This window comes from Dendropsophus ebraccatus, unplaced genomic scaffold (assembly GCF_027789765.1).
Source record: "Dendropsophus ebraccatus isolate aDenEbr1 unplaced genomic scaffold, aDenEbr1.pat pat_scaffold_565_ctg1, whole genome shotgun sequence".
NCBI classification, from domain to species: domain Eukaryota; kingdom Metazoa; phylum Chordata; class Amphibia; order Anura; family Hylidae; genus Dendropsophus; species Dendropsophus ebraccatus.
The window spans coordinates 82,678-97,231 of record NW_027210164.1 but is presented as its reverse complement, the minus strand read 5'-3'; the positions used below and the strand labels follow the sequence as shown (position 1 = coordinate 97,231).

Sequence of the window (14,554 nt, the reverse complement as noted above, 5' to 3'; positions counted from 1 at the left end):
TTTTGACCCACTGTGTATTTGAGCTTGACACCACTGTCATAGACTGAACATGCTGACCTTCATATGGTTGGGTCAATAGCCCTGCATGAGCAGTGTCTCTCTATGGTTAATTGTACAGCGCTTGTGGCGCAGAAACTCCGGTTGTACACTTAAGAGCCTGTATGGATGTATTCAGACTATTAGTAATTAGCACTCTTAAGGACATCAGTCAGTTTATACTTCCTGGAATATGTAATAATTTTTACTGACGTTCCACTTCTAATGGGGACAAATAAAATTTTATTTATTTATTTAACTGGATAAACAATTGATAGATCACTCCTTTCTTGTTCTACCTTGTGTAGTGGAGTGCCTGAATGTAGGAGAACGTGAGCAGTTTTTTTTTTATATAGTTTGGTTAGTGTGCAGTTACAAGGTACGGCCACTAGGGGGAAGCACAAGTGAGGAGAATTTCTGAAACTTGCTGGTTGTAGGAGATCAGTTTACAGCCCCGTCTTGGTTCTCAGGCATTACTTCCTTCTGTGCTCCTCAGAATCACGTTGTTTTTTTTTGTTTCTCTCATCAGGAAGGGAAGAATAGTTGACAACGTCTTGTGTCTCTCTCTGAGGTTTTGTCTGGAGGGGGGCAGCTTCTCACCTGGATCTGGGATAGAACTCCTCTTACCTAGTGGAGTCCTGTGACCCTGGGCTGGGTGCAAGGATGAACTTGGAGTCATCCCTAGATGGTGGTGAGTGCGGAGAGTGCTGAGCGCAGGAGACTCCATCTAGTCTGTATCAGTGGAAGGGATCCTTGGAGAAGACTTACCAGCATGCTGCTGCCCCAGCTCCGGGGAGGATACCTGCCCCTGGTCTTCTTCCTGGGCGTCTGGAGTTTTATCACTTTTACCCTGGTTGATAGTTGTCCTGGCAAGTGTACCTGCTCCGGACTCAATGTGGATTGTCATGGACTGGGACTGAAGACTGTGCCCAAGGGGATCCCCAGGAATGCTGAGAGGCTGTGAGTATCTCCACAGTGTCACTGCTCGATCCTTATACTGCTATCATAGTGTCACTGCCCGATCCTTATACTGCTAGCATGGTGTCACTGACCGATCCTTATACTGCTAGCATGGTGTCACTGACCGATCCTTATACTGCTATCATAGTGTCACTGCCCGATCCTTATACTGCTAGCATGGTGTCACTGACCGATCCTTATACTGCTAGCATGGTGTCACTGACCGATCCTTATACTGCTATCATAGTGTCACTGCTCGATCCTTATACTGCTATCATAGTGTTACTGCCCGATCCTTATACTGCTATCATAGTGTCACTGCCCGATCCTTATACTGCTAGCATGGTGTCACTGACCGATCCTTATACTGCTATCATAGTGTCACTGCTCGATCCTTATACTGCTATCATAGTGTCACTGCCCGATCCTTATACTGCTATCATAGTGTTACTGCCCGATCCTTATACTGCTAGCATGGTGTCACTGACCGATCCTTATACTGCTATCATTGTGTCACTGACCGATCCTTATACTGCTAGCATGGTGTCATTGATCAGACTTTATAGTTATCATAGTGATCAGACTTTATAGTTATCATAGTGATCAAACTTTATACTGTTATGGTGTCATTGATCAGAGTTTATACTGTTATCATAATGTCATTGATCAAACATTATAGTTATCATGGTGTCATTGATCAGAGTTTATACTGTTATAGTGTCATTGCTTAGACTTTATACTATTATCATATTGTCATTGATCAGAGCTTGTACTGTTATTATAGTTTCATTGATCACACTATAGTTATCATGGTGTCATTGATCAGAGCTTAAACTTATCATAGAGTCATTGATCAGACTTCATAGTTATCATAGTTTCATTGATCAAACTTTATAGTTATCATGGTGTCATTGATCAAAGTTTATACTGGTATAGTGTCATTGCTTAGCCTTTACACTATTATCATCATGTCATTGATCAGACTTTATATATTTTATCATAGTTTTATCGATCAAACTGTATACTTTTATTGATCAGACTTTATATTGTCATCATAGTGTTATTGATCAGATCAGACTATAGGTATAGTTTTATTGATCAAACTTTATACTGTTTTTGTTCTGAGTTTATACTGTTATCATAGTGTTATTGATCATTCTTGATCACTGTCAGTGATAACGATAAAGTTATATTGTTATATATAGTTAGTGATCATGTTGGTGTTATTGTTCATATTACAGTGTTCATGATATTGATTATGTTATAGTGTTGTAGTATTGGTGTTATTGTTCATATTATATTGTTTAGTAGTATTGATCATGCTGTAGTGTTATGCTGCGTTTACACGGAACGATTATCGTGCAAATTCGCACGATAATGGTCGAATTCGAACGATAATCGTACGTGTAAACGCAGCGAACGATCAACGATTGATCTTTCAACAGGTTCTCAAATCGTCGTTGAAAAAAATCGCAGATCGTTCCATGTGAACAGTCGTTCGCCGATTTTAACCAATGTGTTATATAGGCTTTAAGCGATCGCAAAACGAATTTCCGTACGATATATCGTACCGTCTAAACGCTGATTGTTATGAAAAAAAAAATGTTACTCCGACATCGTTAATCGCACGATCGGGCGAATTATCGTTCCGTGTAAACGTAGCATTAGTGTCATTGACTATATTATATTATTATATACAGACTGCTTATATAAGTGTCCTTACTGACAGGACTACTGCAAGGTGACCTACATACTACCAGGCTCCTCTGTGTGCCATGGAGAATTCCTCGCCCCTGCTGTCCTGCCTGTCTCTAACTTTGATAAAGTGACAGAAACTTTATTGTTTTTTAGGTCATTTTTTTATTAGTATCTAACTTTTGCAGGGAATGAAACAGGGAAGTACCTGCATCAGACAAGGTGACAGATTTGTATCACCTGCTTTATAACTGCTATTGCTGCAATGAGTCTGTAAACCTGATCCGGGACTGAACGCCATTAATACGAAGGGCAGGGTTTTATATTATTACAATCACAATGACTTTTATTCTTTTTATTCTGCATAGCTGACATGATCATCACATAGGAGGGTAATCCCCAAAGTGCCATACATCATTGTCGGCTTAGCCACTAAGATACAAGATTTATCTTTCTGGGAGACACTGAGTGGTGTATTACAAGAGTCACTGATACTGACAAAGACGAGAGTGGGTAAGAGCCTGGAAAGTGCAAGTGACTCCAGTCACCGGCTGCAGCCTGATCCATGGGATGCTGAGTGCTATCATTGCAATACATAATACAAGTTCAGGGTCCATTATACTTTACTTCACCCAGATGATTCTTGTATTATAATATACATCATGTAATCCATTAGGGGTTGCATAAAATGTATCCCTTTAGGAGCGATCTGTAGAATGTATTGCTGCTCATGGCCGTACTACTTTAATGCCTTAAGCACTTCACTTTATGGCAAGGTTTTGTTTTACTTTTCACCATTCTTTTTCAGCAATCTCCCATACACTTTCACATGCACCCCTAATCTTGTCACACTGGTTCACATCACAACTTTGCTATCTATTGAATTTTTCCATGAAAAAAAAAAATGAATGGTAAAAATGGATGCTGTTGTATGCCATCCATTTTGACCCACTTTCCATTGAAAAAAACACCACAAATTAAAATGGATCTGCCCCCCCCCCTTTTTTTTAACACTTTGTAGTGTTCACAAAAAAGAGGTTGGCCACATTTTTCTGTAAATTTTCCAACCAAAACGGATACAGTAAGAACCTAGCAAAGTCACAATGTGAACCCAGCCTAACTGTATGCTTGGTTTACACATAATATTTAGGCCGGTATTTTTATCCAAAATCAAGAATAGGTCTAAAACACAGAAAAAGGTAAAAAAATATATAATTATAATTTGTACTAAAAATCCTGCCTATTGTGTGTGAATGCAGCCTTATAGCAATGTTGTCATGAAGTTTAGGGTCCCTGACCCTTCCCATCTGACGTTGTTCCTTCTAGCTTTCTCTATAAACCATGCTTGGCATGACAGCAGCGCTTAGAGGATCACATGGCACCTAGGCCTCACTGGATATAATTATAATGTAATGTTTTTCATAAAGAGTGCATGGGGGGGGGGCATTGATATAAAACTGATATAACTATCTGGCTGTGGAAGAGCAGATCCAGACTTTCATATGGAAAAGATAAAGCGCTAAATCTTTAATGTCGTAAGAAGAGAGAATATGTTGTAAGGCCAGCGTTAAGGTTATCATGCTGTCAGAGATCTCTGCCCTTCGTCTGCCAACCTCTTATCATGTCTCTGTCCCTGGTCTCCATCACTGAATGGCATTGCTGCACATCCATTACCCAGGACTTTATTGGAAACACAAGTTCCTGTATAAAAGGGTTGGATGTGATATAACGTGGTTTTCTAGCGAGTGTCTTGTATATTTTAGTCCTGGATAAGACGTTTCAGGAATGAGAGCGGTAGTTAGTGGTTGTGCCCTATGCCATAAATAAATGGCAGCGGTCCCTTACAAGTAGGCATCTCTCCAGGAAATGTCACATTGGAAGACGCAGGCCACAGTGCTGGAAAAATAACTAAGGAATGTTTTCTCCTATTGTTTTTCTCAATATACGGACGTCTGCTTTCTGATACGCAGAATAATGGAAATGTTTTAATGTTTTTGGACTGGTAAAAGTGATATATATTTTGTTTTATCATTATCGTTGAGCCAGAGGTTTGGGCAGAGAACCACTCAGGCTTTGGGTAATAAAAGGCCTTGAATGAGGTGTGGAAATGCAATATACAGACTCTTCCACTTCAGTCATGCTGCATTCAAACACTTCATAAATCATGTGAAGATGGGCTCCGTATCTCCAAAGAAACTTCTCATAAAGCCACAGGGTTTTTTTTTCTGACATGAACAAGCTGTTACACACCTAACAGTACAGAGGGGTCACAGACTTTACCACAGACTTGTCGCATATCTGCTACAATGATTTTTTATGCATTTAGGTTGTGACTGTCTGTAAAAAACTATTGGATTTATTGCCACCATCCTGAATGAAAAGGGCAACATGAAAGACATTGGGGGAGATTTATCAAACTGGTGTAAAGTAGAACTGGCTTAGTTGCCCCTAGTAACCAATCAGATTTCACCTTTCATTTTTTGAAGAATCGGTGTGGAATGAAAGATGGAATCTGATTGGTTGCTAGGGGCAACTAAGACAGTTCTACTTTACTCCAGTTTGTTTTTGTCCTTTTGGCATGGAGGCAGTAGAAGTATACATGTATTTCTTTTTGAATTATTAAGATCATGAGGAATAGTGTAAACAGAGCCAAATAAAACCTTGCTCCGCTGTATCATATATCATTAAGCCAATGTGTCATTTATAACCAAACTGATGTGGCTTCTTTGTGATATATTTATGGCCATATTTTCCGCCTTCGATAAATCTGTCACAACATACATCATTGTTATTAAAGAGGTTATCCAGCCCTCTAAAATTGATGGTCAGTATTGGAAGTGTGTGTGGGGCTACATGAAGGGGCTACAGTGCTTGGGCCACAGTGTCGGTAGCAGTGATGTGAGGTAGTGCAGCTTTATCCCATATATCACCATCACCTCACATCACCGCTGCTTCAAACAGACACCCATTGCTACATTGATGACTTATCCTCAGTATACACCACCAGTTTTGTAAGGCTGGATAACCCCTTTATCTTTTACAGTGGATAAAAATAAGACAGTCTACACAGGGGTCAAAGGGAACAGGCTTATTAAAGACGTTTTGATGTCTTGCGCTTTTCACTTTTTAAAGGGCCTAGAATGTAGTCACTGGGTGCGGTCTAGCAGGTGAGGTCATGACCTCCTATGGATCAAAGTACACTAGAAATTGGTGTCAATTTTGTGGTATACATAGCCAAAGGATGTAGCGAATATATGTTAGCAGTAAGTACCTTTTAAAAAGCTTGGCACTTTTTATGCCAGCATACTTTTTCTTCAGATTGGCATATGAAATGTATAGAATCCATTTATCTTATTTGTGCCTTTTTGTGGCCAGACTTTAAGCTATGCCTAATTCTTACTTTTAAAGTGACATGCATGGCACAAATGGCCCTAGTCTTTTCAAGATTTGTAAATGAGTTCTATTTAAATAAAAAATAAAGCATTACAGTACTTATCAGCCGCTGTATGTCCTGCAGGAAGTGGTGTATTCTTTCTAATCTGACATTGCTCTCTGCTGACATCTCTGTCTGTGACAGAGACTGTCCAAAGCAGGAGAGTTTTTTTTATAGGGGATTTGCTACTACTCTGGACAGTTTCTGTCAGGGACAGAGGTAAGAGCACTGTGTCAGACTGGAAAGAATGCATAACTTCCTGCAGGACATACAGCAGCTGATAAATACTTAGAAATTGAGTTTTTTAACTAGAAGTAATTTACAAATCTGTATAACTTTATGACACCAGTAAATTTGAAAAAGGGGTACCCTTTTAAAGCTAATGTACCAGCAGGTACATCGCTTTAAAATTTATACATATTGCTAGTGCCGCATTCCTTTTTGGAACAGCAGTCAGGCTGTAAGCACTGGAGGTGGGCCAGCCCGCCCCCAGTGGGAGGAAATACCTTCGCCTCTTTGATGTGACTCCATTGATTCTAATGGAGCTGTGCTATTAAGGGGTGGGGGTCTCTGCCCACTGGGGGTGGGCCGGCCCCTGCCTCCCGTGATTTAGCGCAGGTTGGTGACTGGTAATAGACTGCCACCGTGTGCAGGAAACAGGCTGCAGTTCAAGAAAAGGACCACGGCATTCCAGTGCCAGCGCTGGTCTATTGATGTATAAATCTTAAAGCAATGTAATTGCTGGTACATTGGTCTTTAGCTGTTAGCTTTTTTTTACATTTAGGACACAAATTACCCTAGTTCTAGTCTTTTAAAGACTGATATTTTCTTTTTTTCTCCACCTCTGGTGTGCCACAGTGCCTCTTGATCATGATTGCTATATGTCATGGTTTATCTTTCAGAAGTTCCCATGTAAAGCCTCTGGGGACACTTACAGACTGAAGGATTGTTGATACTTTTGCCATTGCTGGTGTTTTGTAGAATTTTCCTTTGTGTCTGTGTTTTCTGCTGGTGTTTATGTTCTGTACTGTTCACATATGGCTTTTAGTTGAATTAGTTTATATATCATATTTTACAAACTATTTCTCACATGGTACATTGGATGTGTTCTTATCCCGTCTCTCTTACCTCATGTTACCAGTGCTAACCATGTACAGAGGATTGATATGCTAGAACATTTAGCATCATTGATTTAGCTTGTATTTTTCTTTATGTCTGGCTGCATTCCTTGCTTATTTGTGTTTCCTCTCTGTATAACATTTGTAGTGTATGGAAACCAGAACCAAAATGTTTACAAAAAGAAAAAGTAGTAATCGGAAGTCTAAGCAGTAACAAGTAATGTGAATGCTGAAATCCATCATGTGTATTTGTTTGGCTTTTTAATAGCCATCCCTTGTATCTAATTACTATGTGAATGCGAAGATGAATGGCGTGCCACTGTAGTGTTTGGAAAAGTGGGATTGTATTAGCAGAGAACGTACGGCTGGAGTTTACAGACAAAGTTTAACACTAATAAATAGTAAGGATTTATAATGCTTCAAGAGCACATCGATTCTGCAGTATGCGGTGTTTATAAGTCATATTTATGCATTTATCACAAACATGCTGTTTTGCTATGCATTTGGAGCAATACTTTTTTAGTGATATAATAATAAAAAAATATAATCTAGGCGACTCCATGTGCTTGAATAGGCCCACACAGCAGTTCACAGTCAGTCTCCACTGATCAGTGGCATTGTGCAATCACTTTATGTGGGGGAGATAAAGAAGAAGTCAGGCTTTTTCTAAAAAACGGCATCCTGCAGAGGGAGGAGGGAAATTGATCACAATTACTAACTTACCTCTACTTGTGCCCTTGATGAACGAAAGTTCATAAGTTAGTACTTATGGTCAATTTCCCCCCTCCCCCTGCAGGGTACTGGGTTTTAGAAAATGCTGGACATCTTTAAGCTATTTGCTAATATCTTATTCATGTTAGTAAGAGTTGTGCAATTTGAGTATCACTGCAAGCTATGTTGTTTATGTACACAACATACCTCATTGGGCTATGTTGTTTCCCCGCGTAGGTTACTTTCAGCCTCTTGACCACCCCCGGATACTTAGCCTTTCTGACGAGTCCCATTCCTGGAGTCGGTCCCGGGATGAAGATATCAGCTCCCGAAGCCGTGCGTGCGCGCTGCTGAGATGAGTCCAACGCCCATAGAGAATAAATGGAATCGCCATTCTCTATGGGCGTCAGACTCATCTCAGTGGCACGCGCGCACGGCTTCAGGCGCTGATATCTTCTTCCACGGACCAGCTCCAGGAATGGGACTCGTCGGAAAGGGTAAGTATCCGGGGGCTGCACCGGGGGGTCAGGCGGGCTTTGTGCCCGCGTCCCCTTTCACAGGTTCCCTTTAAGAACAATGCCAGACAGGTAAAGAATTGATATGTAACACATACTTACGTCCCTCACTTTCCCGCAGTTCTCATGGTGCTCCTAGTCCTACTTTGCAGCACTTAACTTAGCAGGTATATTAGAATGGTGGGTAGGAAAAGCAAAATTCCTTAATGCCAATGTGCTGTATTTTACTTATTTATTTCCAGATGTGGCAGGGCGGATTTTGCTCAATTAATTATAATACAGTATGACGTGATCTGTAGTTTGCTATGGACTGCTGGTGCATCAAGAAACTATTTAGAAACACGGTCAGCTGCAGGGCGTTAATAATTATCCAGGCAGATTTCATTTAAAAATAGTGTGGAAACTATTTAATGTATAGAAATTGGAGACTAAAAATGATCCAAAATGCTTGTATGAAAGGTTCACTGACTAGACGTAAAGGATTTGCAGGCCGTATCTGCTGCTTGAGTGATTCAGAAATGTGTTCTTTGAAATGTCACTGTCTATCTCTATGTAGTTTTCACACCTGGTCTTTTAGATCCAGAGGGGAATTAAGTGGTTAAGTAAACATAAAGTATGACAGCTTTTAGAATGAAAGATTGTTACGTAGAATTTTCTTTATAAAAATAATCAACCTAAACTTTATTTATTTATGACAAATGAGAAGGTATGTGAGACCTGCTGTCTGACTGCAAAATGTTTTCTGATTGTAATTTGTTTATTTCAGTTTTTTCGTACATTAGTATCAGCCATTTTGCTTGAGCTATTTAGATATGCTTTACAGCAATCCCTACAGACAGTCACAATGGAATGACCAAGATTCATGGGCGGCCCTATTCATTTTAAAGGCATAGTTTACAAGGCACGCTCTATGACCTGTGCAGAGATCATACCACAGAGAGGGGAGGCCTAGATGTCTTAACTATGTATTGGTGTCACATTCCCTTTATGTTCTATTTTTAAATACAACCACTTTGGACAAGTTCCTGGTGTAGTGTTTGGCCTAGATGGATCCAGCTTTCCTTGGTGGGTACAAACCTTCCATAATTACAGCACAATAATTACACAGTATATAGCATATAGTATATAGGTATGCAGAGCAGTAAAAGTATAAAACAAGCTGTATAGCCAGTTCCAATAGAAAGTTGCTGCTAGTGTCTGCATTTTTTGTGTTTTCTATTTAGTGTATGTCTATGCAAATTTTTCCTATTATACATGTATGCTAAAACACTGATATTTACATAGGTCCAGGTGCTCTACACTACCAGCACTACTATCCCTCCTTTCTGATGGAGGGATTCCAACCGCAATGGGCCATCAATTGCTTTAAGTGACCCTAGAAGGTACATTTTACTAATTGTAAAAATTTGTTAAAGAGTACCTAACGCTAAAAATAATTTTTTACATGACATCAGACATGTCAAAAGTTATTGATCCCACTGGGTCAAGACCTGCTGGGATCACTGCTGAAACCTACTGGGATCAGGAGATACAGTATAGCCAGGAAGAGCATGTGGCAGAAGTGTGATCCTCTGCCCAGCCACCTGCTCTGTTTTTCTAGGTAGTTTAATAATGATGGGCTCGGCTGGAGTGGGATACGACCAGGGACTGAATGGCGTAGCTGCTACGGTCTCTGTCTGGCTGTATCTCCTGATCCCAGCAAGTCTCCCTAGTGAGAACTGGTGGGATCAATAACTTTTCATGTATCAAAAATTATTTTCAATGACAAGTACTCTTTTTAACAAAAATAATGAAATACACTAATTCTGGGTTAAATTTTTGGTTCTTTATGTGCACTTAATGCATTTAAAATAAAAGAAAAATTATTATTATTTTTAAGTAAACCAAATGCTTGCAGGTTATAGCGGTGCCCACAAGGGATTTATTTTTCTTTGTTACTAGACGTATTATTATTTTTTTTAATATTGTTTATCACTGTCTAATGTAATTTTTGATGTATTACATTAGGGTAATTGGTTTGTAGTAGTCGCACAACACAACACAACATCAAAATCTAAGGGATCTTTTACAAAGGTTGATAATTGGTTGAATAAGTGTTTAGATGATCAGATGATACATTTGTGATTAGCAGCAGAACTATGGCTGTACTACATAGCTAGGATCCTGCCTCAACCGACTGGATTGGAAAACTGTGATGATGGCACAGCATAATAGAATGCATGTTGGCTTTACACTGGCTGTAAGTAGTAAACTGACCATACAAAAAATTATAGCACATGATTACATTGCGACAATTCTGCCTGTAGATCTTCCACTTTTGGGGTATAAGGAGAGATCTTTCAATCAAGGTCAGTGGGGGGAGAAGCTGCCTTGGACGGCCCCAAAGACTGGTGGTTCAGGCACCATGAAAGTAGTGACAAAGACCCTTTATGGCAGGTATTCAAGGAGTTATTTTGGGGAGGGTTGTGTATTTATTTCATTTTTTTTTTATTAGAAACAACTTACTATGGGACTATTATTTACTGTGCTGGATGGTGTCTCTGCTTCTGTTCTTTCCTTAGCACTCAATGAGCATTGTGCAGCAGACAAGACAACGCAGAAGCTGAGGGCGCCTTAAGAGGTTAATTGTATTTATTTCTGTATTTATTTTGAGGCTCCGAAAAATCTTCCAGCCTCTCTTCTCAGAGAGTACAAACCCTCTTCAAGCCATTGAAGCATTCTCTGAGAGTAAACTAAGGATTATAAAATAGATTTGTTGCCAAAAATTCTAAATTATGTGTATTTGTCAACAGTTCTGTATTCTGTGAATATAATCTTTATGTGCTATGTGTCTTGAATGTGATAAAATAATGTGAAGAGCCATTATATTTAGTTAGAGATTTTGGCACCTGGAATTGCTGAGCGAGGAATTCCAGAAGCATGAACAATTCCATTATTTATGCCACATACTGACCTGGTTTGGCCTGTTCTTGTGATCTTCTGGCAAGCAGAAATGGTTTTGTGGTAAGCTTAATTATTTTAACAGCTCACAAGAAGCCTCCAGTGGAAGCATGTGGTCACCTCCAGGAAAGACAGTGGCCCACCATTATCAGAGTAGTTATCCCCTTTTGTGCAATTTACTCTAAAACAGTGTCTTATCTGCTGTGTGATATGTATTAACCATTTGAAGTAAGTATTCATTCATGTCAGTATGTAAAAGTGGAGAGAATGGACATGAATTACTAATTGGCCAGGAGTAATACAGGATTTGGTCACCAAAACCTTTAAGCAAATTTACCATCTCGTAATTAATTTTTTTTTTTTTTCATATAACCCTGTCAATGCCGGCATAGTGATCCTGGGGGCGTGGTCTATTTTCCAAAATGTGTCACTCAGCGACATTTTCTTCTTGTGCACTGGCATACTCTATGCACTGGAGGCGGGCCTAGCATCCCCAGTGTAACAATATCCACTCTTGACACAGGCTTGATTCTAATGGCACATCACTGAGGGGAGGGGATATCATTAGACAAGGAGGCGCCAGGTCCGCCTGGACAAAAAGAAAATGGAGCAGAACGCAGGAGCTGGGTGGTGTTTGGAAAAATAGACCGCGCCACAGGGATCACTGTTCCTACGGGGTAATGAAAATTTTATTTTGAATTACAAGATGGTACATTCGCTTTAACATTTAAAACTACTGATATTATATAATGAATTAAAGGAAACCTATGATCACTATCATGCTGCCTGAAGCAGAAGTCCCTGGTGGTGGCTGTTTGTCTTGTTGCCACTTAATTAAAAGTTTTGGTCTTACGCCCAATCAGGAAGGGATCTATCACTTAAGGCTGGTGGGAGGAGAAGCCCTTTTGGACTCATAGTTCAGGCAGCATGAAAGTCGGGTAACCTTCAAAGTCAGCATTGTCCCTTGTTTAATATTAAAGCTTTAACCCTTTGCCAGCGATCCTCATACACCCCTGTTTAGAGGAAACATTTTCCATGATTGCATTTTACAACCAGTTCAAGGCTACAAGCTTTTAATACTTTTAATATCAATGAAGTATGTTATATTGTTCCCTATTTTTAAATCATGTTGGCAGGGAAGGGTCCTGTACATTGCTGGGTGAATGACAAGTAATGCATTGATATTAAGCAGATTGAGCTGCCACAGTGACAGCCTGATCTTTGGATCGTGACAAGCAATCTGTCAGAAAAGCTTCAAAGGACTGAGTGCTGTGTCTCTATATGTGAACGTGGCTGCTTCCATGTTCAGCATGTTGCAATGGTGATGTCAGTACTAATGTCACAGATTTCCTAAGACAGAGGGGGTTTGCTAAAGAAGCTGAGAAGACAGTCAGTCTTCCCAGCATATCCAAATATACATATCACTGGTAACAGTAAATTATTAGACAGTTACAGTACTATTAGATCACTATTACCAGTAATGTGTGGGAATACATAGATCACATTTTTCCTGGCATATGAACCCCCCCCCCCCCACAAAGTATAAAAAACTAAACATGAATAAAATGCTATGAATGTACCTGCAGCTATAAAATGAAAACCTGACTATTAATAATTAAACCTGTACTTAATGGAGCACATCCCAGGCACGACAACATTGTGACTGACACAGACACAAATCGCTTGAGGTTAAACCTATTTCTGCTTACTTTTCCCTTTTAAAAGCCTTCAAGTCATATACAAAAATAAATGAAGCAGCCAAATACATAAAAAAAACACTTGGTATGTGCAAATACATGTGCCAAGACTCCCAGTCATGAAAAGGTTAATCTGTATTAAACATTTTATAACTGTGGTGGAAAAATCATCTTGAATAGCCAGAATTTTAGTGTATACTTCATTACTATGTTATACTATTAAAAACCATTGGGTAAAACTTGCATCCTCAATTTCCACAAATTCTCATAACCACAGATATTCCTCACACAAAGGAATAGCATTTTTACTGTAAACTTGAGTCTCCTTATTAACACCGTTCATTACTAGGTTCAGTATTCTGCACTGATTCATATTATTGTACCTTCAGAGCTCTGTATTTCTTCTACAGAGCTACAATCTATTCTCATTGTCCAGGTGAGGATTAGGCCTATCTGCCAGAAAGGATTAGGCCAATATCTGCAGAAAGTATTTCAGCCCTCTGTCCTCTATGCCTACTCTATATTTTATCTTTTCTATTATAACCGGAAAGGGGAATTTGGCCAAATAGCCTAGTTTGAGATTCCAAGAATGAAGGATTTCAGTGTTGTTTTACTGCACAACGCCGTTGAAGAGTATCAGGCAGGCTGCCGTCCCCTGTATGGCCTGGTGGCAGAGAGCATTATTGTAAAGCCAGGGACGATTCTGGGGTCTCTGCCGCCTGAGGCAAACCTCAGACGGCCGCCCCCTCAGTGATGGCCAGCATCACCCCCCCCCCAGTCAGCCGCTCACCTGTCCCACGCAGCACCTGTCCTGCGCTCTCCGCTGTCTCCACGTCCCGTCAGGTCCCGTGACATCACCCTGCAGCTGTCATGGACCTCCAGGCTGTGGTGAGTGAGTGGGGCGATCGGGTCGCGCGGGGCCGCCGGGGGGGGGGGGGGTTGCGGTTTGGTTTGATGCGCCACCCACACCGCATCAAACCGCAGCAACCCCCGGCGGCCCCGTGCGACCCGATCGCCCCACTCACTCACCACAGCCTGAAGGTCCATGACAGCTGCAGGGTGACGTCGCGGGACCTGACGGGATGTGGAGAGCGCGGGTGACAGGATAGTTGAGCGGCCGCTGTCATTTTTGTTAAGTGATACTTAACTAAAATGACAGCGGGGGGACATAACGCCGCCCCCTGCCGGACCGCAAAATCTGCCGCCTGAGGCGGAAGGCTCATTCCGCCTCATGGCGGAAGCAGGCCTGTGTAAAGCAGTGCAGTGGTCCATTCTTTGGGGTTCATTTAGGATCTGGTGGGATACCTTCCCACTAATATACCATTTCTTTGAGATGTGAATACCCTTTATGGATAATTTTAATAATATATTTAGGCAGGAAGAGTCTTAAAGGAATCTTCCAGGAAAAAAAAAACATACTGATAAGCTGTCCTGTGAATAACTTGTGTC

The 14,554-nt window shown here is 40.6% G+C and overlaps 1 protein-coding gene across 1 annotated transcript in view; it reads left to right on the top strand.

Annotated features, from left to right (window-relative positions):
* The first annotated feature begins 498 nt into the window (after positions 1-498).
* The window catches only part of LOC138777297 (slit homolog 3 protein-like), a 79,000-nt gene continuing 64,944 nt past the window's right edge, over positions 499-14,554 (top strand). The window contains exon 1 of the mRNA XM_069956283.1: positions 499-996. Coding sequence (XP_069812384.1) covers positions 722-996 — 275 coding nt within the window. The 5' untranslated portion in view covers positions 499-721. The remainder of the gene's footprint in view (positions 997-14,554) is intronic.